Below are 26,819 nucleotides of genomic sequence, written 5' to 3' on the forward strand. Positions count from 1 at the left end.
CTATTTATGTGGTCTCTCATTTCTTCTTCTCCCTCCTCTTCAGCCTTTTCACTCTTACTATGTCTGGGTTAAAGACAACAAACAGTATTAAGTCATGGAAAACAAAGATATCGGCTTTCTGTCTGGCCTTCGTGACCGTCAGCCTCTTAAATGGGCTCAGGACTTGTGTGTCTGATTTCTCCATCTGTCTACATTATTATCTGATTGCGGTGATTAACAGTAGTTACTAACATTAAACACAGAAAGCCTCAGCTACATAAACGCAGGTATTTGTACAGTTTTCACAATTTTGAAAACTGGAAACCATGGACATCACTATCTAGTCCATCTAGATATCTCTGACATGACCAATTCAATTCAATACATTTCAGTTCATTTGAATTCAATTCAGTTTATTTAATGCCAAATCACAACATCAGTTGTCTCAAGGCACTTTGTACTATAAGGTAAAGACCCCACAATAATACAAAGAAAAACAACCCTCAACAGTCATATGACCTCCTATGAGGACTGCTTTGGCGACAGTGGGAAGGAAAAACTCCCTTGTAACATGAAGGAACCTCTGGCGGAACCAGACTCAGGGAGGGCGGCCATCAGCAATGAGTTGGGGAAAGACAGGACAAAGACATGCTGTGGAAGAGAGCCAGAGATTAATAATAACTAATGACTAATTGCAGAGTGGTGTATAAACACATAGTGAACGAAAAGAAAAAAGTGAGTGAGGAAGAAACACTTAGTGCATCATGTGAAGCTCCCAGCAGTCTAGACCTACTTACAGCATAACTAAGAGACTATTCAGGGTCACCTGATGCAGCTTCATTTTTTTTTTTTCCATCTGTTGTCAAAGTTTATGAATGCTTTGACTCTTATGAACTCTTCTCTTCAGAGCTGGGTTGGATGATAACATGCCTACCTCCTTAATGCATTTTTTCTTTGATCATCACTGCCATAGTCTTTACTGGTAACATATATACCCTTAATCAAGGCTTTATTGGCCACTGGCCCGCAGTGGAATAGAACTCCCCCCCCCCGACTTACACACACAACATACCCTTAATGGTCCCATAATCTCGCAGATAGATTTTTGGTTTTGCATTGAGAGTCCTTTTGAATCCAAATTCCAACGCTGGGAGTCTTCTTGAGATGTTTGACTCCTTAATTGGCAAATTGCCACTTTATTAGGAGCAACTATCCAACTACTTGTTAACATAAACCTCTAAGTGGCCAGTCACAACAACTGAAAGCCATGTCGATGGTCAAGATGCCTGCTGAAAGATGAAAGGTGATTTAAAGGGCAATGTGGCACTGTTGTTGGTGCCAGGCATGCTCTGTTTCAGAAACTGCTGACCTGCTGGGATTTTCCCACACAACCAACTCTAGAGTTGACAGAGAAATTTCAGAAAAAAATAAAATATCCAGTCAGCAGCAGTTCTCTGGACAATGCCTTGTTGATGCCAGAGAATGGCGAAGCTACTTTAAGTTGATAGGATGGTGACAGAAACTCAACCAACCACTTACAAATGCACAAGACTTCAAACCTTGAGGCAGCAGCAGAACTCCTCACTGGGTGCCATTCCTGCCAGCTATCAGACCACCATTCATACAGGCTCAACAAAAGTGGGCATTAACAGACTGGAAAACCTGCCTGGCCCGATGAGTGTCCATTTCTGCTGTGATATTCAGATGGTAGGCTTAGCATCAACAACTTAAAACCATGGATCTATTTTGCCTTGTATCAACAGTTCAGAGTGCTGTTGTTGATGTAACGGTTACAGGCAATATTGTCTTGATACACTTTGAGACCCTGATTATTGCTGCTGACCATGTCCGTTCCATTATGACCACAGTGTACCCATCTTCTGATGGCTGCTTATAAAAGGATAACACATCATGTTGTCATTATCATCTCAAACTGGTTTCGTGAACATGACATTGAGTTCACTGTATCCCTACAGTTAGTAGTTACCAACAGAGCACCTTTGAGGAGTAGTAGAACAGGTGATTTACATCATGGATGTGTTGTGTAACTCCATCATGTCAATATGGACCAAAACCTTTGAGGAATGTTTCCAGCTTGTTGAATATGTGCCATGAAGAATTAGGACAAATCTGAAGGCAGAAGTTCAACCCACTACTAGAAGGTTGTACCAAATAAACATTTAGTAAGTTTAGGTCAACAGCTAAATGTGAAATCAAATTTAGCTTGAAATGTATATAATTATTGTAGATGAGGGTCATATCACTATAAGCCAATATCTTACTAGGCTGTTCTGACCATGACAGTCTGCAATATGATTTATTGCATAGCTATGTTACGTACCACTCTGTAGAAACACACCTTTAAAACACATGAAAATATTTGAAACTTTAATATTAACATGGGCTTAAAGGCATGCAAAAAGGTAAAAATGATACTATAATTCCATTCAGGACATAATGTAATATTTTCTTTACCGTCTGTGTCATATTTTTATCCAGAGCAGTAAAGTATTTCATTTCATAATTATGGAGGAAGCAGTTCTTTCCTCTAATTTAAAGGCAATATGTCTTTTATTAGACCAGCAGAATCAACACGATTTGAAATAAGTTTTATTTTTTTTTCTTCAAGAACAAAATATAAACCCAGCTCCAACATCCCCTTATATAATTAGCCATTGAAACTCTTCAAATATTTACAAAAGATAGAAAATAAAACAAATAAATATAACCTGCTGCTGCTTGAGAAAAGACTGGTTTGGCCTCCCAGTAACACTTTAAACTGTTTATTCCTGCCGCTTATGTTTCTCTCTGAAGGAGAAGATTCATCCTAATAAAGAAACCAAAAATGTCTCTATGGTTTAAAAGAAAAAAAAAACAAAAAAAACAATTACGATTACATGATTAAATAGAAGCCAGAGGGTCAGTTCCTGAACTGTCAGGGAATTACAAACAAACGATGATAAAGAACCAAATCCAATAATAAATTAGTGGGATACTGGCAAATTTTGGTGGGTCTCAGTTATTGCTTGGTTCAGTTTTCCAGATATGATTGAAAATGAAGCAATTTCTTTATATCATACAGTGTTAAAGAACACGAGCGGCTTTTTATGTTGCAAAAAGAGCAAAGAATATTGAATTCACTGCCAAAAGAAAACCAAAACAAAAACTTTTAACTGATTAAGAGAGTGGTGAGCACTGACTCCTACTGGTTGCTCATGGTAAGGTCAAGCAGCTTAGACCTAATCAACCACATTTTTTAATAAGAAATACAATTAGTATTTAAACAAGAAATATTCAATAAAAACTTCTCAAAGAGGACTTTGATACCGCAATCTTACAACTTTAGAGTTTAGACTCTGTCTAAATTAGCATGTTAAATCAGCATGAACTTGCAAAGGATTCTTTCACTGTATATTCCCACCACTACCAGTCAAGGGTGGGACAAATTAACTGAGAAATTTTATGAGAAGAGTGCAAAAAGCAAATAATATTTTATGGCTTACTGTGAAAAATATGTATCCGTATTACAGCAACAGCCTTGTCAGTTTATTTGTTTTTTCACAGCTTTCAACAGCTTTCATTGTCTTTAACCCACAATGCTTAGCGTCCAAACCAGGTATAACAGCTGGAAAACAGCATGGCAATTCCAGAGCAGGCACTTCAGTATCTCTCCTTCTCACAAACTGACTGGGATTCAGTTCAGTAGCTGTTTGCACTGATTGGCTATTAGATCAGGCTGCTCTCGGGCCTTACTCTTTAGAAACACCCCACAGCAGAAATCCGGTAAGCCTTTCAGTTCTTGCTGTGCGTCTCCAGATGCACGAGTCTTTGCACAGAGTAACAAGCAAGCCATTCAGAGTGCACTAATCTGCTGAGGTACAATCCATCCTTGGGCTCCATGTAGGTCCACAGGTGTTGTATCCCAAGCCTCAGTTCTTTTCACTTCAATTAAACACGATGCCTTAAAGTTACAAAGAGGAGGAAAGAACAGGAGAGAGAAAATTATGTTAGAATCATAAAATAATGTTATCCTACAACATCCTGGCCTTACACACACACACACACAAACAATACTCGTATCGATATTGAACCGTTCGATACAGTGCTTTTGGTTGGCAACTGCCTCAACGCTACCCGAACCTCCCCCACCCTCATTCAGATCTGACGTTTGGAACTATCTTAGTTTTCATGTGATGCATTACCCTGAAGGTAAGCGCGTCATGGACAAAAGTAAAACAGTATGTCGGATGTGCCACGCACGAGGCAATCCGTGATAACTCGTTAACAGAGATTTGCCGCGTTATGGCGTTAATGTCATTTTAACGAGATTAACACTGACAGCAGTAGTGGGAACACAACGAATATGACTGCACATTTACGCCGACATCATCCTAGTGCAAAGACAAGTGGAAGCAGACAAAAACAACAAGCATGCATGCTGCAAACTTTACCCGAGTCATTTAGACAGCCGTTATGGGGACCTGATATGTTTAATATGCTGCTGAGAGTATACCCCAGAAGAAGCGTATAGTATAGCTTTTATTTTGGAAAGAGCCATTTCTCTGTAATAAACTCTCTTTTCCAAAGATTTTTTTAAAATTATTTTGTTGTTTCAGCAACATTAAATTTAAAAACTGTACTACTGAGTTAAAATATATATTTATAATTTTAATAAATGACAAATTAAAAAGGCATGAACATTTTTTTGTATCGAAAAAATATCGAACCGAACCGTGAATTTTAATAATACTAAACATACAGAGGGCTGTTAAAAAATAAAAAGAAAGTTTACCCAGGTCATTTTTCTTTAAGTCAGTTTACTAAAAGTGAGTGATAGTGTCAGCTGAACGCAAGAAAAGTCTTACGGCTCTGTCACTCTAATATATATAAATAAATTCACATATTTGAACTTCTGGCATCAATAAAACACAAGAAACATTATTAGAACACTATCAGCACCTCTTTTCAATTATACCATTTAGATAGACAAGAAACTCATTTGTTCTACTCTTTAAACACTTGTCTGTATGTGCAGCAGACTGTTATGACTATGCACAGACTGTTTATAAACTTCTGCACTGAAAAGCATGTTTCTCTTTCACCATTTTTTACTGATTTGGACCACTATGTATTGCATAGAAACTTAAGAGTATGATTTCCATCAGTAGCCAAGACAGCTTACTCACCCTCGTCATCGGAGTCAAATCCAAAGAGGTCTGAGCATTTCTGCAGCTGGCGATGACTCTGCAGTTCCTCGACACCGTTGAACGTGGCAAAACAGTTGGCACATCGTTGTCTCTGCACAGCTGATGTCAAACAGGCCTGCTCTAAATCGTTGCTCATCTGAGACACCAGGACAGACAACGCATCCTTCCTTCGTTTTGGCATGGTGATGTACTTCTCATCCAGGTATGCTGTAGGCGGCAGACGCATGTACGGCTTTTTGCTGTACTCTGCAAGAGTGTTCTTGCACACCGAGGCCTTTGTGTCTTCAGCGTCACCTGACATCTGTCCATTTGTTATCACAGAGTATCCAGGTCCAGTATTTGTAGCCTGTGCTGTTTCTGCAGAAGGTTTCTCTCCATCACCCACTGGGCTCCCATCAGTCATCGCTTTGGCCTCAGCGAGCGGTTGCACTTCAGATTTAGACTTTGCAGGCTTCTTAGATGCTGACTGAGCCGCATTGTCTTTGCGATGTTTCTTCACCGTCTTTGCGTCATCTTTCTGAACACGCTTTCGCTTCTTATCTGCTTTACTGGGGTCTAGGGCTTTCTTTCTCTGGGATTTTTCCTTATTTGTTACCTTCGGCTTGCTTCCTTCAGGTGCAGCAGGTAGACAAGTCTTTTCATTTAGGATGTCAGAAGTAGCAGCAGGTGTGGAGGAAACTGAGCTGTCTAATGGTGCAACTGAGTCTTCTTGCTTTCCTTTTCCCTCCTCGTCAACAGGAGCAGATTCTGCTGAGTCGCCCTTTTGCTGAATGCATTTTGACTTTGCCGTCTTTTTCTCTTTAGACATTTTGCTGCGATCTGCTTTGACAGACTTTTTGTTCCCTCTTTTAATATTTTTGTGCTTCTTATTTACATTGCCTGAGTGTGAAGAAGCAGTTCGAGTAGTCTTCCCTTCTTTTGTTGCTATTGATTTCTTTGACCTTTTCTCCCTTTTTAGTTTCTGCACTTTCTGTGGTGTTGGTTGAACACCTGAGCCGTTAGCTGGCACAGAGTCACAGGAGCCATTGTGTGTCGCATCTGTGTTTTTCACCTTCACCTTTCCCTCATCAGCAGAACTTTCTGCTGCTCTGGCCTCAACGTGTGGGACTTCCGATTTAGACTCAACAGTTTGTATTAAGGCTGGTTCTCTAGTCTGGGAATCCCTCCTGACAGTCTCCGTGTTGACTTCATCATTTACCATCTTGTGCTTCTTTTCCTTGTTCGAGTCTGAGGAAGCAGTCCTTGTTTTTTTGTCTTCTTTTATAACAAGTGATTTCTTTAATTTTTCCTCTGTTTTTAACTTATGTGCCTTCTCAGTGGTGGGAGGTACGTTTAAGCAGGGAGCTGGGACAGAAAGCTCTGAGTCACTAGTAACCTTTTTAGTCAAGTCTTTGTTTTCCACCTTTACTTTTACTTCATCATCAGCAAAACCTTTTACGGCGGCTCCTTTGGCCTCGACTTGTGGGACAGCAGATTTGGATGTGGCATGGCTTTTTAAGGCAGGTTTTGGGTTTTTCTTCAAAGTCTCATTGTTGTTACTGTTTGCAATCTTCTTTGTCTTCTTGAGATCTGAAGGTGCAGAATGATTTTTAATTTTAACCCATCTTCTTAGTGACCTGTATTTTTTAATTCCAGAGTTGGTGATGCCTGATGGTTTTGAACTGTTAAATGATGAAGACTTTAGTTGGACATGATTCCTTCTGATCTCCTTGCCCACCGATTTCTTCAATTTGCTGGTTGACATGGCTCTATGTTCGCCTCCATCTTGGACCTGCTGACTTTTCTCTTTGTTTAGCTTGTTACTCTCCATTGCACTGACAGCTTTCTCTCGAAGCTGGGCAGGGCTCTTCTGAGCCTTGGCCATTCCAGTTTTTTCTTTCACCATTTCACCCTTTTGACCAGCGTTAATCTTTTCATCATCCATTGCATTATTTAACTTGGGTGGTCGACCTCTTTTTTTAGGACCTTTTGTGTTTACTTTGATTTGTTTTTTCTTCTTCGGGTTATGCCTCACTTTGCTGCTGTGTTTTAACAATGATGATGAGATAACTTTGTGAATTTTGGGAGCCATCAGGGCTGTACTTGTTACTTGCCCTTTTCTCAAATTATGCCTTAATCTATTACTTGAATCAGTAGGCTGTGCAGAGGTTTCCTTGTTGGAAAGACTCTTCAATACATTTGAATTCTTGCTCTCGTTTTTCTTTTTCAACTTCTGTTTTATCAAAGATGATCTGCTGATGGAGAGAGAAGCAGCTTTATCTTGTATTCTTACCAACAACTCTTGACTTGCCTGTTCTCGTAACTTTAGTGCAGTCTTCACACTCTCTGTCTTCTTTGCAGCAGTGAGACTATCTGGCAAACTCTGCTGCCGCCTCCCAGCTGATGCATCATCAAGTTTGTCGCCTGTTTGTGCATTTGTGTTTTTGTCTGAATTAGTAGATTTTGAAGCATAGTGTTCTCTTTCATGAAGGTTCAGTGCCCAAAGACAAATAAATAAATGAGAGCATCCAGGGAGGCAGCACACTGCCTGCAGTGGACTGTGCTTCCTGGCATGGCGTCTCATTTCCATTCCGCTTTTGAACCTGGCAGTACAACCCTGATGAAGGCAAGGATGCCTTGGACTCCATCTGTGTCTTTCAACATGATGTTGAAAATGTTCGAAACTCCATAAAACCCTCATGCAAATACTACATTTATTGTTTCCGACACGGAACGCCAGTTCTAAAGGTTTCAGCTCACCGTAGTGATCATCGAGTGCATGGTATAGAAGTGCAACACGGTTCTTTGAAATGTCAGTAAAAAAAGAGCATCCATCTGCGGGACAGCTAATTTTCTCTTGTGGCTCTGTATTTTTTTCTGTAACAACTTTCCAAATTTGTTTTGTAGCTTTCACCTTCAATTTATCTTCTGTGGAACAGGCCAACTTTTTGTTTGCTGCAGAAGAGCCTATATTTGCATCTTGTTCAAGTATCTGCTTAGCTTCCACATCCTTTTTCTGTCTGTTAAATTCCTTCTTTTTGTCGATATGCCCATTTACTTTGTGAACAGGACTTTTACTATTAAGGTGCTTAGACGTGTTATGTTTCTCTTGTGAAGATGAACCATCCACAGGCTTGTCATTGGATCTTAATTTTCTGCTTTCAGGTGGTGGGCTTACTGATGTAGGGCAGGCAGTTGATTTCCTTGGTCTCCCCTTACTCTGACTCCCAGAAGATGTGCTTGCCATCTTAGCTTTGGGTTTAAGTGTTGAGACATCTTTGGTGTCAGGCACCCCATTTTCTTCGGCTTTAATCCTCTTTAGCTTTTCTATATGATCAGACAGGTGCATCATGGCCTGGAGGTCATCCGTGAATACTTTCCCACAGAACATGCACTCATCTTTACGATAATGGAACATTGCATGTGCCACAACACGAGTTCCCTTGAAATCCTTTTTGCAGAAGGTACAACAGTACTCCAACTTGGATTCCTCCGATTCTTGTGGCGTTTCCATAAGTTCGCTGTTCTCCCATGTATCTAAACTGCCATCCTGAGTTTGCACTGTCCCATCAACTTCCAAGGCCTCCTGTTCTTGTAAAAAGCAGCTGGAGGTAGTCCGTATATTTTGAGGATTTTTAGGTTTACTTCCAACTCTAGAGTCTTTGGAGGCACTATTGGTTGGAGTTCGCTCTTTGTCATTCTCCAGGTCTTGAGTAAGGTGCCCAGGGGGAAGATCAGTCACCATCTCTGTTACTAGTGTTAGCGAAGATATGTCACTTATACTGTCATGGTCTGTACGTGAAACCTCAATTTTGGTTAACTTCCTTAGAGCGGCTTCATTTCTTCCCCAACTTGAGTCACTTTTACAAGGCACATGTCCTCTTGAATCTTTAGGTGAAACCGTTGTGAGATCTATCACAGAAACATCGCTTTTGCCTTCTTCACTCTTGGTCTGGAAAGAGTTAAGTTCTTGTTCTCTATCTTGACACTGTGACTGTGCATGATCAGCATTCCTAGACTTGGAAGCAATCCCTTTATTGGAAACTGGGTGGACTTTGTCAGTAACTTTCTTTTTCCCTGATATTAAAGTCTGAGAAACTTCAGTTTTTGAGACATCTTTTGCTGTTGGAGCTTTGCCTAAAACCGTGGATTTCGAGGCAATAGTAACTTTCATTTCAACAGTGGGCTCTTCACAGGCCTCTTCTGCTGAAGCAATGGTGGAAACTTCGCGGATTTCATCTAAACGTGGAATTTCTGTTGCTGCTGAAGACGCTGTGGTATCTCCCATTTCAGAAGCTGACTTCTCAGAGAGCTCTCTTACTGAAGATATCTTTCCTGAGACAGAAGTCTGAATTTCTCCAACTGAGGACCCTCTATGTTTAACTGCTGCTGCTGGAAAGGCAATTGTATCTTTTGTCTCAGTGGCAGGTTCTCCACAAAGCGGATCTTTTGGAGGGCTACCGTGCACAGATGACCGTGTGATTGTGGATACTGAGCTGTGAATATTCAGCCCATTTCCTTTTCCTTTTTGCCGCCTTGCATAACAATGCAACTGCTGGACAAATATGGATGGATCCCGTGCTCTGAGAATCACCTTGTTACGATGCACAGTCTTGACGAGTGGTGATGTTGCAGGAAGCTTCACAGTAGGTTTGTAAAGAAGCACTTGTGGGAACCCTCTCTTTCGGTTGCAAACATCTTCATTAAACGCACCCACAAGTTCATTGTCTGGTAGCGAAAGTTCCAGAATTACTTGTGGAGGAGAATCTGGTTTAGAACAATCCAAAGAAAACCCTTTCTGGTATTTAATGTCTTCACTTTCATTTAACTGAAGGTTCACTGAAGATTTGTGTTTGGCATGGTTCCTGATACGACCCGTTTCTGATCTGAGAGATGATCGATGGTGCTTGTCATGTTTTAACCCATGTCTTTTGACCTTCAGGGGAACGTTCTCTTCAAGAGTTCCCGAGTCTTCTAGGAGCCACTTTGGTTTTCTAATTCTCCGTTTTGGGAGATTCTTTTCAGACAACCGTGTAATGCGTCTATGTTGTTCGTAAGCTTGGCCTACACTGTCCCGTATTCTGTCTAGCTGCCAAAATGAGCGCCTCAAAGGTTCAGCAGATCTTTCCTTCAAAGGTCTTGACCCCTGGTTGCCCTTCTTCTTTGTACTGTGATCAACATTTACTGGTGTTTTTCCTGTGCCCATCCTTAGTCTTTTTGATGCAGCATTCGTATCCTCTTTATGATGCCGCTTTTTAGCTTCTGCCTGAAGTACACTTTTACTTCCTTTCTGACATGCCAACACACTTGATCGGAAAGCAGAGTCTTTGGTGCAGTAGTTTGAAATCCATTTGTCCTCCATGATTTCTTCAAGAGCAGCACTAACCACTTTCTCATTCATCAGCTTCAAACAGTTGGTCCTCAAAGCAATGAGGTTCCAAAACTCTGGATCAAAATACAGATCCTTCTTCAAGACCTGAGAAGAGAACAGAGGAATGAAGTCTTTTAGCACCATTTCTACACACATGGATAAATTTCTAATTACTACATCTGACATTGTGATTTAGAACTTTGTAGACTTGTATTTTAACCACTTAGCTATTTGCAAGCCATTCAACTACTGGAAGACAAGGATTTCTTCTTATAGCTAGCTTTTATGACAATAAATAGAAATCCATACAGTAGGAAGAAGAAACAGAATAGTGCGAATTTATCAGATACAGGAATATATTTATTTCCACAAGTGAAATGTCTATACTACTAAGACTTTACTTTTCTTAAAATAAACTTCAGTCTGTTAATATATACACACACAAAAAAGATGCCCAACCTGTAGCGTTTCAAAGCGAACATTATTTCCAATAGAGCTGTACTCTGCGTCGTACTCTTGATCAGGATGCATGTAAAGAAGGTAGACCATCTTGTAGGACTCAACAGTGCGCTCCAAGAAGAAGACGAGAAGAGCACACGCCCGGCATACCTCCAGATCATTGTGTAGCAGGCCGGCGATGGTTTTGTAGATTAGTGATTTCGTGAGGGTATCACAGGGAAGACAAGACTTCAGTGCATTAGCACAGAGCTCCACACAAAACTGGATACCATCGTCTCCGACCTAATGAGATATAAACAAAGGAGTTAATTATTCATCTCCATGAATATATATATAATATTATTATAGTTAACGTGTTATTATATGGTCTAACTTCTTGCAGTATGGATCTGATGAACGGGAAGATCGAGTTGACATTAGTGGCAGACAGCATCAGCTGGCGAGTCTCCTCTAGAAGAACTTGCTTGGATGTGTTCAACCGAGTATGAAGTTTAGTCCACAAGAACACAAGATCACTGCAAAGGGGGGGAGAAAGAAGTAAAATCTGTTCTTGATAATAAGATGTAGGGATGTAAACATTGCATTAAAAATAACTCACCTGCTGTAATATTTGTAGAACAGCCCTCACTTAGAATAAATTTGAAAAAGTTATTTGTTTATAATACTGTTTACTTACCACAAATAGTACATATCTCCCCTCCAGAGCTGCTGGGACAGAAATGCTGTGATGAGAGCTAACAGTAACTCATCCGTTTCTTCAAACTCCAAGTTACAGATGATGTGCACTGCATTTTTACCATTAAGATCCGCAACCTAAAAAACATTGGAAAATGACTTCTAGTTCAGGCAAGTCTTAGTAAAGACGTATATAATACAAGCATGTCCACAGAGTAAGTTTACACGGAAGGAAAAAGTATTTTATTACTGCACTCTACCCACCTCTTTATGTAGACAGTCATGCTGTGAAGTTTTGTAAAGCCACGTGAGGTAGACCTGGAGGAAGAACAAGTGTTGTCCTGTGTTGGGATGCCGAGCACAACACTTAGCCAGGGCCATAGCCTCAGCAATACGCTCACAGGATAAAAGGTAGCGCACGCGAAGCTCAAAGAACACCGGCAGCTGAGAGCTGATGTATCCATCCACTGAAGGAAAGCAAAGTCAGAACAGAGTTTTACTTTGTACGAGAACAACCAGTGATAACACAGTTTTATGTTAGATAACCTGCAGACAGCATTAAGAATTTACAATGGCCTCTGGAGGAGCAGAAGCCTAACTTTCCTCCATTCAGCAAATGAAATGGTTGATTTCTGACAGAACATGAGAAATTATTATTAATTTAAAAAAAAAAAACAAAGTATGGTATTATAAATTTTTCTTTTAATTTTTAAAAGACAGCTGATTAAAATTTAAAGGTAGCTGGTGTGTTACAGTTACTCCAGTATTAGCATTTCTACAAATAATAACTACATCACTGACCGTCATTCTGAGGTAAACTGGACTCGCTGAGGATTGCCTGTACGGTCGGGTTGGCCCAAGGCCCGCCGCCCTGAACCAAACGCTCCACCTGAAGTAAGTGAACATTCTGGTGCTTTGCAAGAGCCAAATAACATTCCTGGAGGAGAATAAAGAAAAAACACAAAAGTGTCTTAATTGCGCTATCGTGCCACAGAGTACATAAAAGATGGGACCACAAAATAACTTTTAGGTACAGCAGCAAAGGTCTAGCCCAAATGATGGAGTGCCCTGACAATAAAATATGCAGTGAAATGAATGATAATGAACATAATCAGATTTGACAAACATGCATTCACTGTTCTATTGGGAAGATAATAAGCTCTTTATTCTCACCTGGAATGTATCAGTAAAGTGTTTCAGTGGCTCCTGATAGAAGTCGTTCTGGTCAACGAAAAGCAGCAACTCAAAAACACTCCTGTGGAGAAATCAAAGGAATAAATGCTCATTTCCAAGCTACTTTAAAACTTAAATCTGGATATTCCGAGTAAACTAGCTATCTGTGTGGCTCTAAGGAACTCTGTTATTGAGGGACGTGATGAACTATAAAGGGTTGATGGATATATTTAGGTCAGTGACCTGGCAGCATGTTAATGCTTTCTTTGGCTTGCAAATTTGCTTATGAGCAAAAATAAGCAATGAAAACAATTTTTACTTCACTTCCATAAAAGCTGCCACCAAACACCCACAATTAAGATGCTGACATCTACACTGAAACTAAGGAACTACAAAGGATTTTCTGTATTTTAACTTCATATGTGGCTAATTTTTAATTAATGTTTTTTATCAATAGTGTGTAACGTGTCACGTTATGTATGTGCATTTTCAAGAGCCTTTTAAACAAGGCCCGCTTCTGAAATGATGAACAACTCAAAGGAGGAATTGAGAGTATTATGCAAACATTAAAGCTTTTTCAGCAATTTAAGATGGATGTCTGGCGGTACTTTTTAACTGTCAACTAGATCAGTAATAAGCCTATATTCTTACAATGCTTTGGTACTGCAAGGGTGATAAAAGCTTCCCAACAAGTGTTAGACTAGTTGGGAATAAGTGTGGGAAAAAAAATGTGTGAAAACGCCAAAAGGGAAATCATCTTTGTGAGAGCTTTTTAGTCGTGTCAACCTACTTCACCAGTTACGGATACCTCAAAAACTACAAACGTGCAGAAAACGCCAAACTGCCGACCCTTTGCTGTTAGCTCTCTCCATGCCACATTTGCTCCCAAGCTAGCAGCTGGTGCACTGCTGCTGATGTGTGATGTAGTAAAACACTGAACAGTTAACTGAAAAGATCAGCCTGTTGTCACCAATCTAGCTTTTGGAACATATCCGGCTGAGTTATCAAATTGGTACATCCCTAGTGTCAATATATTTAATTTTGACTTTGTTGAGCATAGAGATGCCACCAGAGCAGATAACTTTCAATACCAAATGTTGAAAACTCAGTGGTAACTGTATTTATGTACCGTAAGTACCACAGGCAGTATAGATATCACGTAGGGTTGTCAGATTAGAGTCATTTATTTACAACACTATTTATACCAACAGTGCCATCTTTGCCTCTTCCAAATGACAACTTCACACAGGATTGCTGCAAACTTCAGTGCTGTGCCATTTCACATCATCCATAATAACACCTAGGAATGCCATATTGTATATTGCTATAGTAATATCATGAATTTATAGTCTCCGTTATGCATAACAACAACACTAGCCCAGGCACGTTTGAGAGCAAGAGCTGCATGTCAATCTCCGATCATAATTCCGTACCTGAAAATTGAGTTTCTTCAACAACCTCCAACAAAGCACAAGCTCGCAAAATATGCAAGAAAACTGTTTCTGTGAAAACAACATATGTATTTTGTAGGGGTGCAACAATACTCTTACTGATATTGAACCATTCGATACAGTGCTTTGGGTTCTGTACGCATATGTATCAAACAATACAAATTTTTGTTTACTTTATCAACTTTTCTTCTGATGATGCTGTCTGTGTTGAGCGCTCAGTGGATCTGCGTTCGACTACTCCGCCTAGGCTGCACTGTCGAGTGCAGATCCACTGAGCACAGCGCAAGCTAGCAAGACAGAAGCTAATAGGGCTGAGTATCGTCACTGATTTCTAGAATCGATTAGATTCCGATTCACAAGGTCCCGAATCAATTCGATCCACGATTCGATTCAATTCGATTTGATTCAATTTCATTCGATTTGAATCTGGGAAATTTTGACAGTCAGAAATATTATAATTCAGATCAATACATTTACATATTTTTGTATCTATAAAAAGGAAGCTGACACACACACAAGACTTTATCAAATGTGTAAGCATCACAGCAGATGCCTTTGTGTCAAAGTAGCTGAAGATAAAACACAGAAAAACATGAAGGTGATTTTCCTGGCCTGGGATTTTATAAAAATATTCTGCAGTACATCAAAAACGAAAGAAAATCATTAATCAACTTATGAACATTACCTCTGATGTTACAGCGGTTTTATGGCTAAGCGTTTTGCATAATTTTAAAAAGTTTAAATTTTTTCAGTATTGAACAGCAGAAATTAGGTTTTCTTTTCGGAAGTATGTAAAAGGGAAAAAAAAAAACAGTGGCCGACAGCCTGTAAACAACGGTAGACTTGTGCGTAACAAGCAAGCGAATAATGCAGAAAAAAGATTTTTAGACGGGAAACTGTTCTTGAAGTACAGAGAGAGAGAGAAAGCTCTGCATGAAGTGTGATTTTTATCGTGGTGGAAGCAAAACAGTAAAAGTCAGAGTGAATTCATGACGATGTTTATGTGAAGCGTAGTTTGGATCTTCTTTTGCTGCTGGTTCGGTCAATAATGTTTGGAGAGAGATAAAAACGAATAGCTTTAGAATAAGCACAAAAAGGGCGTAAACACAAAGCGCGGACCTGCCGACAGATCAGAATCGGCGACCTGTCGGCTCTTTCAGCCCCGACCGTGTCCGTGCCGTCGGGTGAGAAAGGCGACATCTCACTGATTCTGATCTGCGGTCCGTGCTTTGTGTTTACGTCTTTGTGTAGAATCCGTGTTCCTGCTCTCATTCACTGTTTTAGCTGTTTGGTGGTTGTTGACATTTTGTGAGGTTTCACCTGAGATTCTGGCATTTCGGGCAAAATAAATTCATATTAAAAAAATCGATTCCAAAAGCCAAATTCGATTTTAATCGATAAATCGATTATAAAAACCCACCCCAAGAAGCTAAGCTCGTTGCAACATGGCAACTGCCTCAACGCTACCCGAAATTGAACCTTCCCCACCCTCATTCAGATCTGGCGTTAGGAACTATCTTGGTTTTCATGTGAAGCTTGAAAACCAAGATAAGCCGCGTTATGGACAAAAGTAAAACAGTATGTTGGAAGTGCCACGCAATACTCAATTGGTGGGAACTAGAGTGTTAGCACAGTTTGCTCATTAACGTGTTGACACAGTCCAGCACCACACATGGGGCGATCCGCGGTAAGAGAGATTTGCTGCGTTATGGTGTTAATGTCATTTTAATTCAATTCAATTTTATTTATATAGCGCCAAATCACAACAAAAGTCGCCTCAAGGCGCTTCATAGATACAGAGAAAAACCCAACAATCATATGACCCCCTATGAGCAAGCACTTTGGCGACAGTGGGAAGGAAAAACTTCCTTTTAACAGGAAGAAACCTCCAGCAGAACCAGGCTCAGGGAGGGGCGGCCATCTGCTGCGACCGGTTGGGGTGAGAGAAGGAAGACAGGATAAAAGACATGCTGTGGAAGAGAGACAGAGGTTAATAACAGATATGATTCAATGCAGAGAGGTCTGTTAATACATAGTGAGTGAGAAAGGTGACTGGAAAGGAAAAACTCAATGCATCATGGGGATCCCCCGGCAGCCTACGTCTATTGCAGCATAACTAAGGGAGGATTCAGGGTCACCTGGTCCAGCCCTAATATGCTTTAGCAAAAAGGAAAGTTTTAAGCCTAATCTTAAAAGTAGAGATGGTGTCTGTCTCCCGAATCCAAACTGGAAGCTGGTTCCACAGAAGAGGGGCCTGAAAACTGAAGGCTCTCCCTCCCATTCTACTTTTAAATACTCTAGGAACAACAAGTAGGCCTGCAGTGCGAGAGCGTAGTGCTCTAATAGGGTGATATGGTACTACAAGGTCATTAAGATAAGATGGGGCCTGATTATTTAAGACCTTGTATGTGAGCAGCAGGATTTTGAATTCAATTCTGGATTTAACAGGAAGCCAATGAAGGGAAGCCAAAACAGGAGAAATATGCTCTCTCTTTCTAGTCCCTGTCAGTACTCTTGCTGCAGCATTTTGGATTAGCTGAAGGCTTTTCAGTGAGTTTTTTGGACATCCTGATAATAATGAATTACAGTAGTCCAGCCTGGAAGTAATAAATGCATGAACTAGTTTTGCAGCGTCACTCTGAGACAGGACATTTCTAATTTTAGAGATGTTGCACAAATGGAAGAAAGCAGTCTTACATATTTGTTTAATATGTGCGTTGAAGGACATGTCCTGGTCAAAAATGACTCCAAGGTTCCTCACAGCGTTACTGGAGGCCAAGGTAATGCCATCCAGAGTAAGAATCTGGTTAGATACCATATTTCTAAGATTTTCATGGCCGAGTACAATAACCTCAGTTTTATCTGAATTAAGAAGCAGAAAGTTAGCGGCCATCCAGGTCTTTATGTCTTTAAGACATTCCTGCAGTTTAACTAATTGGTGTGTGTTATCTGGCTTCATGGACAGATAGAGCTGGGTGTCATCAGCATAGCAGTGAAAATGTATGCTATGTCTTCTAATGATGCTGCCTAAGGGAAGCATGTATAATGTAAACAGAATTGGTCCTAGCACTGAACCCTGTGGAACTCCATAATTAACCTCAGTGTGTGAAGAGGACTCTCCATTTACATGCACAAATTGGAGTCTATTAGATAGATATGATACAAACCACTGCAGTGCAGTACCTGTAATACCTACAGCATGTTCTAATCGCTCTAATAGGATATTATGGTCAACAGTATCGAATGCTGCACTAAGGTCTAGCAGGACAAGCACAGAGATGAGTCCACTGTCAGAGGCCATAAGAAGATCATTTGTAACCTTCACTAAAGCGGTTTCTGTGCTGTGATGAGCTCTAAAACCTGACTGAAACTCTTCAAATAAATTAACTACAGCCAGCTTGAAGGCCTGTGGTACATAGCCGATCATTAGAGATAGGTTGATCATATTTAAGATCGAAGAATTAATTAATGGCAGGACTTCTTTGAGCAGTTTTGTAGGAATGGGGTCTAAAAGACACGTTGATGGTTTGGAGGAAGTAATTATTGAAGTTAACTCAGAAAGATCAATTGGAGAAAAAGAGTCTAACTTAACATCAATGGTACTAAGAGTAGCTGTAGATGATATTACATCTGTGGGATGATTACTGGTAATTTTTTCTCTAATGATAAAAATTTTATTTGTGAAGAAGTTCATGAAGTCATTACTAGTTAACGTTAAAGGGATTGTTGGCTCAAAAGAGCTCTGACTTTTTGTCAGCCTGGCTACAGTGCTGAAGAGAAACCTGGGGTTGTTCTTATTTTCTTCAATCAGTGATGAATAGTAAGATGTTCTGGCTTTGCGGAGGGCTTTCTTATAAAGCAGCAAACTATTTCTCCAGGCTAAATGATGATCCTCTAAATTTGTAACACGCCATTTCCTCTCCAGATTACGAGTCATCTGCTTTAGGGTACGTGTTTGAGAATTATACCACGGAGTCAGGTACTTCTGATTAGAGACCTTAGTTTTCACTGGAGCTACAGTATCCAGAGTCGTACGTAGTGAGGAGGTGAAATTATTAACAAGATAATCGACCTCTGTTGGGGTAGCGTTCAGATAGCTGCTCTGCTCTGTGTTGGTACAGGGCATTGAAGATGATAACAGTGGGTGGATTATATTCTTAAACTTAGTTACAGCGCTTTCAGAAAGACATCTACTTTGATAAAGTCTACTCTTCACCGCTGTGTAATCAATTATTGTAAATGTAAATGTTATCAGGAAATGATCAGACAGGAGAGGGATTTCAGGAAACACTGTTAAATGTTCAGTTTCTATGCCATATATTAAAACAAGATCTAGAGTGTGATTAAAGTGGTGGGTGGATTCTTTTACATTTGGAGAGAAACCAATTGAGTCTATAGACTCAATGGAAAAGATATATATAAATCTTATAAAGTTTGTATCTGTCTTGTGTGAAACTTGTATGAAAAGCATATAAGTGTGAAAACAGATATAAGATCCCTTGAAAAATTATATAATGAAACTTGTATGTTTTGGATACTTACTAAAACAATGTATGAAAGTAATGCGAAAGTGGCCACTTTCATGAGTAAATCATGTAAGCCTTATATGATTTACTCATGAAAGTGGCCACTTTCATGAGTAATCACATATAAGTTTTTACTATTTCTTTTCCGTATGGGTAATAACAGACTAAATGCCATGTTGAGGCTGTCATTTTTAGCATCTACATGGATGTTAAAATCACCCACAATAATTATTTTATCTGAGCTCAGAACTAAATTAGATATAAAGTCTGAGAAATCAGACAGAAACTCTGTGTAAGGCCCAGGTGGACGATAGATGATAACAAGTAAGACTGGTTTCTGAGTTTCACAGCTGGGGTGGACAATGTTAAGCATCAGGCTTTCAAATGAATTTAAAGTCTGTCTTGGTCTTTCATTAATTAATAGGCTGGTGTGAAAAATTGCTGCCACACCACCCCCTCGGCCTGTGCTTCGAGATTTCTGGTAGTTAGAATGACTCGGGGGTGTTGATTCATTTAAACTAACATATTCATCCTGCTGCAACCAGGTTTCTGTAAGGCAGAGTAAATCGATTTGTTGATCAATTATTAAGTCATGTACTAACAGAGACTTGGAGCAGAGAGACCTAATATTTAATAATCTACATTTCACGGTTTTACTCTTTGGTTCAGATGTGGATACTGTATTGTTCTTTCTTTGTAGTTGTTTATGTTTAAGTTGTTTGTTGCTGCTTTTTAGTTTGTTTTTTGTCTTTTTGGAAGCTGACACAGTCTCTATGGAGATGGGTTTTTGGGGGGGTAGCAGGAGGAGAGAAGCTGCAGAGAGGCGTGTAAGACTGCAACTCTGCTTCCTGGTCCCAACTCTGGATAGTCATATTTTGGGGGGTTTAATAAATTTGTCCATATTTCTAGAAATGAGAGCTGCTCCATACCGTCTCTCCTAACAAGACCAGGTTTCCTCCAGAAGGTTTGCCAATTATCTATGAAGCCCACATCGTTTCTGGGACACCACTCAGACAGACAGCGATTTAAGGAGAACATGCGGCTAAACATGTCACTCCTGGTCTGATTTTAATGAGATAAACGCTGACAGCACTAGAGAGAACACAACGAATATGACTGCACATTTACGCCGACATCATCCTAAATGGCCTGTATTTGTATAGCGCTTTACTAGTCCCTAAGGACCCCAAAGCGCTTTACACATTCAGTCATCCACCTATTTACGCACACATTCACACACTGGTGATGGCAAGCTACATTGTAGCCACAGCCACCCTGGGGCGCACTGACAGAGGCGAGGCTGCCGGACACTGGCGCCACCGGGCCCTCTGACCACCACCAGTAGGCAACGGGTGAAGTGTCTTGCCCAAGGACACAACGACCGAGACTGTCCAAGCCGGGGCCTCGAACCGGCAACCTTCCGATTACAAGGTGACCTCCCAACTCTTGAGCCACGATCGCCCAAAGACAAGTGGAAGCAGACAAAAACAACAAGCACGCATGCTACAAACTTAACCCGAGTCATTTAAACAGCCGTTAGGACATGATTCTCCTTATGGGGACCTGATATGTTTAATATGCTGCTGAGAAATATACCCCAGAAGAAGCGTATAGTATAGCCTTTATTTTGGAAAGAGCCACTTCTCTGTAATAAACTCTCTTTTCCAAAGATGAGTGATTTCTTGATCAGATAGATTTTTTTTTATTATTTTGTTGTTTCAGCAACATTAAATTTAAAAACTGTACTTTTGAGTTAAAATATATATTTATAATTTTAATAAATGACAAATTAAAAAGGCATGAACTTTTTTTGTATCGAAAAAATATCGAACCGTGACACCAAAGTATCAAACCGAATCGTGAATTTTGTGTATCGTTGCACCCCTAGTATTTTGCCACTTGAAGCAAAAAAATCAATAGACACACTATCGACTACAATCAGACTACAAAGGAGAAGATACTAGCAGAAGGTATGACCCAATGTAAACAGCTGACTCCAGAGCATCACTTGAGCACATGCTAGTTGCACTACATATGACAGGAAGAGCAAACGGAAAATGGAAGTTACTGATGCCGCTACATGGTGGAAAAGCAGGGCTCTAAGCAGCTGAGTGTAAGTGTTAAGGAGTTATTTTTATGCTTTTACTTAAAAACACTACCCAGGCTACTTTGTAGCTTACATTTGACTTGTGCTACTGCGCTGTAATACTGCTGCTGTCACCAAGTAGCAATAGAGTCACACTTCAAATTAGGCAGTGTGTCAACAATGGCAAGCTCATTGGAAGAGAAGGATGGAAATTGCCCTTTATTTACTTACACTTAAAAATGCCACCGCCTGCAAGCTGAGAGTAGCAATAAAACAATTTTTATATATCAGCTTTTTTTTTCTTCTATATTTCAAGAAATATAATTATTCTAATAATTTTCTTGAAATACTAGAGCTGTGCGATGTGACCAAAACCTCATATCCCAATATAAGACATTTATCCTCCCAACAACGTGGGGGAAAGCCTGTTTTAACGTTTGAGTCTAAGGTTTATTTTGAGCACCTGACGGCTCTTTTTTTGCTTCTCATCCATAAACTCTCTCCATACCTTTTCACATGATTCTTGCATAGGTGGTAGACGAGGTTTGTCGTGTTTGAGTCTGAGGTGCGGACCGGTTTCCTGCATAATTCGCATAGTACAGTTTTCTGCTCTGTGTCACACTTTTCATAACCAAACCATGTCCATGCTACAGTGGTAGCCCCTCATTTAGAAATAAGGTCTTCGATATATTTTGATTGGTCCTTTTGTTTCTCATTATTTCAGTTTATTTTGAAAAATCTCAAAAGGACCTTCAGCTTTATTGTGAAAGGTTTATGTGGAAAATAAACAAGCAGACAGCGGAGCTACAGGCTGGCTTTACCGTTGTTGTTGCTAACAACAATGCGTAAAAACAGTCGTTTATCCGTCTGTAGTGTGGTTATTTTAAATATAAGAGAAAGAGAGAACTTAAAGAAATTAATATAGCCACTACAGTGACCATCAAAAAGAGGAAAATATATTGCCGTAAACAGCAATATTTACGGCACCACGAAGCAAACGATAGCGTAATATGAAACGATAGACGTTTTCATATCGTCACGTAATGTATATCATTATATCAAAGTGCCCTATGAAATACCATGATAACATTTGAGGCTCTGTTTCACACCCTTAATAGACAGGCAGGCACACAGCCCCTTCCCTCACTAGCAGCTGAACACTTGGAACAGCAAACTGACACCCTGGTCTTAATAGGAACTTTGTGAGGTCAGTAAGGCTCCTATTTCAACAATACTGAAGTATTAAACAGTTATCCTAAATGTTAATTTGGCCTGTACACACATTAACCTTTGATTTTTAACTATTAGCAATTACCCATATTATTTGTCTGCCAAGCTATCATTAAGGAACTGGCTTATGGCTAATAATAAAACAGTAATATTAATGCTATCAGCACTTCCCATCTTTAACATTAACAGTGGTTGTTTAACGAGATAACAATTATTTATGTTTAAAAATGTTTCTCTTAAACTAGAAACTGAGAAAAGTCTATAGCAGCCAGACAGAAATGGCAGCGGTCCACCATCAATATTTGATCACTAGGAGAATAGGAAATGAGCAGGGCTCCAGCTACATGTGCACAAACCAGTGCTCTTCTAATCATTATTTAAAAACAACTATGCCTCTTAATTTTGTCTCTTTTCCTTCATTTGAAGATGGCACTGAGTTAATTTATTAGCTATTTAAGCAGGAGAAGAAAATACAATCAGAAGGACTGACTACTCCAAAACTAAAAAGAATTAATTAAAAACCCAGAGGAAACAATCAAAAGTTAGCACTCTGGATGAGGCTAATATTTATTGTGTATTTTAGAGCCATTTCAAACCTTTGAGTATGAAAGGAAGTGATTAGATTATATTTTTAATGACTCATGATCATGTGTGACAATTCACACTGTGTGAAACACTGCCCACACACAAAGTGAAATTAGTCTGTCAAGTGCAGCAAACACTGCACCAGCAGACCACACGCCTGTGCAAAATGTGGTCACACACTGCTCAGGTCAAGTGCTTATTATGTCAGTTTAAGCCAATACAGCTGAGATCCAATGACAAATTTCTAGATACAAGTCATGCAGAGCTGCATTAGCACAAGCTGCCGTTAGCTTTCTTACTTTCCATCTTGGTTGTACTGATAAGACCAAAATCACGTCGTTCTTATCCCCATAACAGTGTATATCACAACATAGTGTATTTTCTGTAAATCAAGTCACTGGTTTATTTAATCTCCAAACTGAAAGTACTATTTTTTTTTTTTTTACATTCAAATTAAATAATCAAAAATGTAATAAATTACAAGGTGCTATCCCTTAGTGACACAAACTAAATGACCCCACGCAGTCACGCAAAAGCCTCCTGAGGCCCCCCGGCTATCATTACTGGTCTTGTATGATCGTCAGGAAACTAGCCTGTCTACGAACATCGACTGAAGAGTGTGCAGTCTTAAATGACGCGCTCCATTAAGCTCATACAAGGATGTGCTGTTCGGTTCATCCACATATCTGTTGGCGCAACATGGTAAGCTACGTTGCAAATTTCCTCCAATACTTTGGTCTGACGCGTAATATAAATGAGGCAACTCTACTTTTGAGAAGTGTTTTCAGCTGGGCGTAGTGTCCCTGGAGTCGAGTACTCTGACCAATGTGTGAAAACATATATTTGGCCGCTAGTATATTTATGAGTCTTTATTATATGGCGTACTGCAGAGAAAAGCCTGTTCTAGAGTTTGCGTATGAGGTTTATTTTGAGCACCTGGCAGATCTTTTTTTCTTCTCATTTGTAAATTCTCCATACTCTTTTACATGATTGTTGCATAGGTGGTAGAAGGGGATTGTTTCTGTGGTAGGGATGGGTTTTCTGCTCCGTGTCAGACTTTTCATAACCGCACCATGCCCATGCTACAGAGGCAGCTGTGTCATTAATAAACAATTCAACTTTGTGTCCAACTATGTGTGTCTGGCTTTGTCTACATTACAAGCAAAACTATCCAGAAAAGAGGGATGTTTGGGAAACAAAGGTGCTGCTTTCCTCTGACTTATAGTGTAAGTACGAGCTACAACAGCACTTATAAATAATCCAGACTACTTATAACATAAGAAAACTTCAGCCTGGAAACAACCAAAAATCACAGCAAATCTGTGGGAGCTAGTTAGATCAGCAAAGACTGAAAGCAACCTTTTTAGGTAGGACTGGGTACTTACAAAGCCAGGCTACTGAGTGTGCGGAGCACGTGATCACAGTTTGACGTGAAGAAGGATGAGGCTTGCGCAAAATAGCAGAGAGCAATCTCAAGGATCCTGAGCTGAGGCAGGAGCACCTGCCAGCAAGAGGCGTACTCCTCCACCAGCTGCAAAGACAAAAACAACATCTAAACAAAAGTACAATACAAAGTGCAATTGCACAGCATCTCTATGGACATGGCATTTTTAAAGGTTTTGAGTGCAAACGCAAGTACACTGCTGATGCTTCTAATCGCACTCGATTACAAAGATCTGTTTATATCATGTTATACTTTAGATCTGTGTGTTTTGGACAGCTACCTAGATTATTTTTACTTGAACATGTACTACAGGCCCATCACGAAACAATATCTGTTTACAGTTGACCTATGACATCCTAATCCTTTTGTTGCCCTCTAATGGTGGAGATCCAGCTCATCTCCAGTGGAACGCAGTGAAGTGTTAACTCTCAGCCAGTGTTTAGTTTGGCCACAGGTGTCAAACTCCAGACCTTGAGGGCCAGTGTCCTGCAGGTTTTAGATGTTTCCTTCATCCAACACAGCTGATATAAATGGCTAAATTGCCTCCTCAATATGTCTTGAAGTTCTCCAGAGGCCTGGTAATGAACTGATCACTTGATTCAGGTGTGTTGACCTAGGGTTATATCTACAACCTGCAGGACACCGGCCCTCGAGGCCTGGAGTTTGACACCCCTGGTTTAGGCCCTCATCCAACTGCAACAATTAGTTCCCTACTAAGCTAAATGTAACCATGTTAGCAAAGCATGACAGCCCGAGTCTGACACCTTCTTTATGAACAACAAACTCAACACCATGTGTGATATTATTTTAAAATATGTGGTGCAATAATTACTTCTCATTTTGTTATACTCCCAAGCTCTAGCACCCCAACTTCAGCTCCAAAGAAATGAAGTCAAATTACATATGCTGATGCGTCACGCGTTTAATGCTTACTTTTAAAGTTTGGATGGCTTACAGCTGGGATTTGTCAACAGGAAGTAGTACACCTGGCTATTTCTAGTGTCAGTAATTGGGCAAACATGATTTCATCTCTCTGTTGTTAACAGTGCAGGGTTATTAGTTACTGCCATTCCAATGCGCTTTTGCATAAGATGCAACCACTGTGAGACCATTTAGTGATGGCAGGGATTATTTTCCCACTGCTGTGACATATCGAAAGGTGGGCTGTAAAACAAACGCCCGACAGCACAGGATAACAAATATTAACCCAATTTCAGCGTAATCGCTGCCAAAACGTAGTGTAATCGTGCAAAATCCTGACCAGCGGGTAGTTAGTAAACATTCAGCGTACAACCATGCTAACTTGCGAGCAAATTCTGGGCTAGCTGGCTCAGACGATTAGCAAAGTCAGCCTGAAATCATGCACTGTCACTAAATCACTGCTTAAGTGGCTCGCATGTTTCGCTAAAATCGTGTGTATGAGGGCTCGGATTACTTGACACGCTGTTTGTCACGCAAATATGCTTGTTTTTAAAGCGACTACTGCTAGTTAGCTAAATGATAACGGGCTTAGCCGCTAATGCTAGCCGTGTGTAACTAGTAGTTCTGGGGGAGGGGAGTCGGCTAACATATATGCTTATCTTTGACAACAAGCACGCCGCTAACTTCAGCTACGGCTCCATACCTTGCAAAAGTCAAAGCAGAACGCTTCGCTGTCGCCTCGGAGTTCATCGCTTGAGTAGCGGCTAAACAAAGTCTGCAATTGTTTTTCTAGACCCTCTAACTCGTACACACTGCTCTCCTCCGCCATACTGCCTGTCTAGCCTCGCTCGTAGCAGCCAGCACACAACACATACATCGCCACAGTCAACGACTTGCATTGACAGCGCTGATTGGATACCGGGAGCGTGAAGTGACGCGCTCATTTACTAGACCAGCACGCGCCGATGGGAGGGCGGGATGCCTATGACAACTTATAGACGCCCAGTTACGCTAGCTTCCCGGTAATTACGGTGCTACCAGAACACCATTACATGCGCCACAAACCACATGGCGAACACAAACATGACTTAATATTTGCGTTCACGTCCCATTTATAAGCTTGGAAAAAATCATTGTGCATTTGAACTGGTCTAACTTAAGTTTTGCTCATATACAATTTTTTACACGTCATAAGATAAGATAGCATTTATTAGTCCCATTACTACTATACAACAATAGAAAAAAAATGTAAAATATACAAAGTAAAATAATTATAATTTCAATATACAATGATACAATTTGACATTTTTGAAAGATTAGTCAGAGGCGTGTGTAGAAGGGGGGCGTGAGGTGGCACAACCCCCCACCCGAAATATGATTATTTCAGTATTTCTACACACTCCAGATTTTTCAGATGCAATTACTGTACTTTAAATTCCATACTATTTATTTTGAAGCTTTGGTTTTGCACATCAATTGCATTATTATCACCCTGCTGAGCATTATGTAAATATTTAAAGTCAACAATGGCTGCAACATTAAATAGATATATACACACGTCAATTAATTAATAATTAGAATCTAGTAATGCAATGCATATGATTGTGAATATTGTCATTGGTTGGTTTTGACAGTGTATGTAAAGACCACCTAACACTACTGAAAAAAATCACACTTATGGCCACTTCAATAGGTACACTTGTTTAACTGCTTGATAATCCAAATATCTATTC

The 26,819-nt window shown here is 40.1% G+C and overlaps 1 protein-coding gene across 2 annotated transcripts; it reads right to left on the reverse strand.

Annotated features, from left to right (window-relative positions):
- Positions 1 to 830: 830 nt before the first annotated feature.
- On the reverse strand, positions 831 to 26,461 carry LOC120715441. 2 transcript variants are annotated; one of them, XM_040002456.1, is made up of 10 exons: positions 25,790 to 26,461; positions 24,107 to 24,252; positions 12,844 to 12,925; positions 12,472 to 12,607; positions 11,935 to 12,137; positions 11,672 to 11,808; positions 11,369 to 11,510; positions 11,122 to 11,277; positions 5,166 to 10,629; positions 831 to 3,940 (listed from the first exon to the last, which is right to left on the reverse strand). In XM_040002456.1, the coding sequence occupies exons 1-10, from the start codon at positions 25,913 to 25,915 to the stop codon at positions 3,924 to 3,926; spliced, it is 6,609 nt and encodes a 2,202-aa protein (XP_039858390.1). In that variant the 5' UTR covers positions 25,916 to 26,461; the 3' UTR covers positions 831 to 3,923. The 2 variants fall into 2 exon arrangements, with proteins under 2 accessions (XP_039858390.1, XP_039858388.1); XM_040002454.1 differs by having other exon boundaries at positions 5,166 to 10,641; positions 10,996 to 11,277; positions 25,790 to 26,460.
- Positions 26,462 to 26,819: the final 358 nt, after the last annotated feature.

Source organism: Simochromis diagramma, unplaced genomic scaffold (genome assembly GCF_900408965.1).
Source record: "Simochromis diagramma unplaced genomic scaffold, fSimDia1.1 OVJJ01000442.1, whole genome shotgun sequence".
Lineage (NCBI taxonomy): Eukaryota > Metazoa > Chordata > Actinopteri > Cichliformes > Cichlidae > Simochromis > Simochromis diagramma.

What these genes read in the sequence shown, in the direction of transcription:
- LOC120715441 (XM_040002454.1), bottom strand. Translation starts at nt 25,915, where the DNA reads ATGGCGGAGGAGAGCAGTGTGTACGAGTTAGAGGGTCTAGAAAAACAA. An exon ending in ACTTTACTGATACATTCCAG is followed by an intron (nt 12,608 to 12,843) that starts GTGAGAATAAAG and finishes ATTCTCCTCCAG; the next exon opens with GAATGTTATTTGGCTCTTGC. An exon ending in TTCGCTTTGAAACGCTACAG is followed by an intron (nt 10,642 to 10,995) that starts GTTGGGCATCTT and finishes TTCTCTTCTCAG; the next exon opens with GTCTTGAAGAAGGATCTGTA.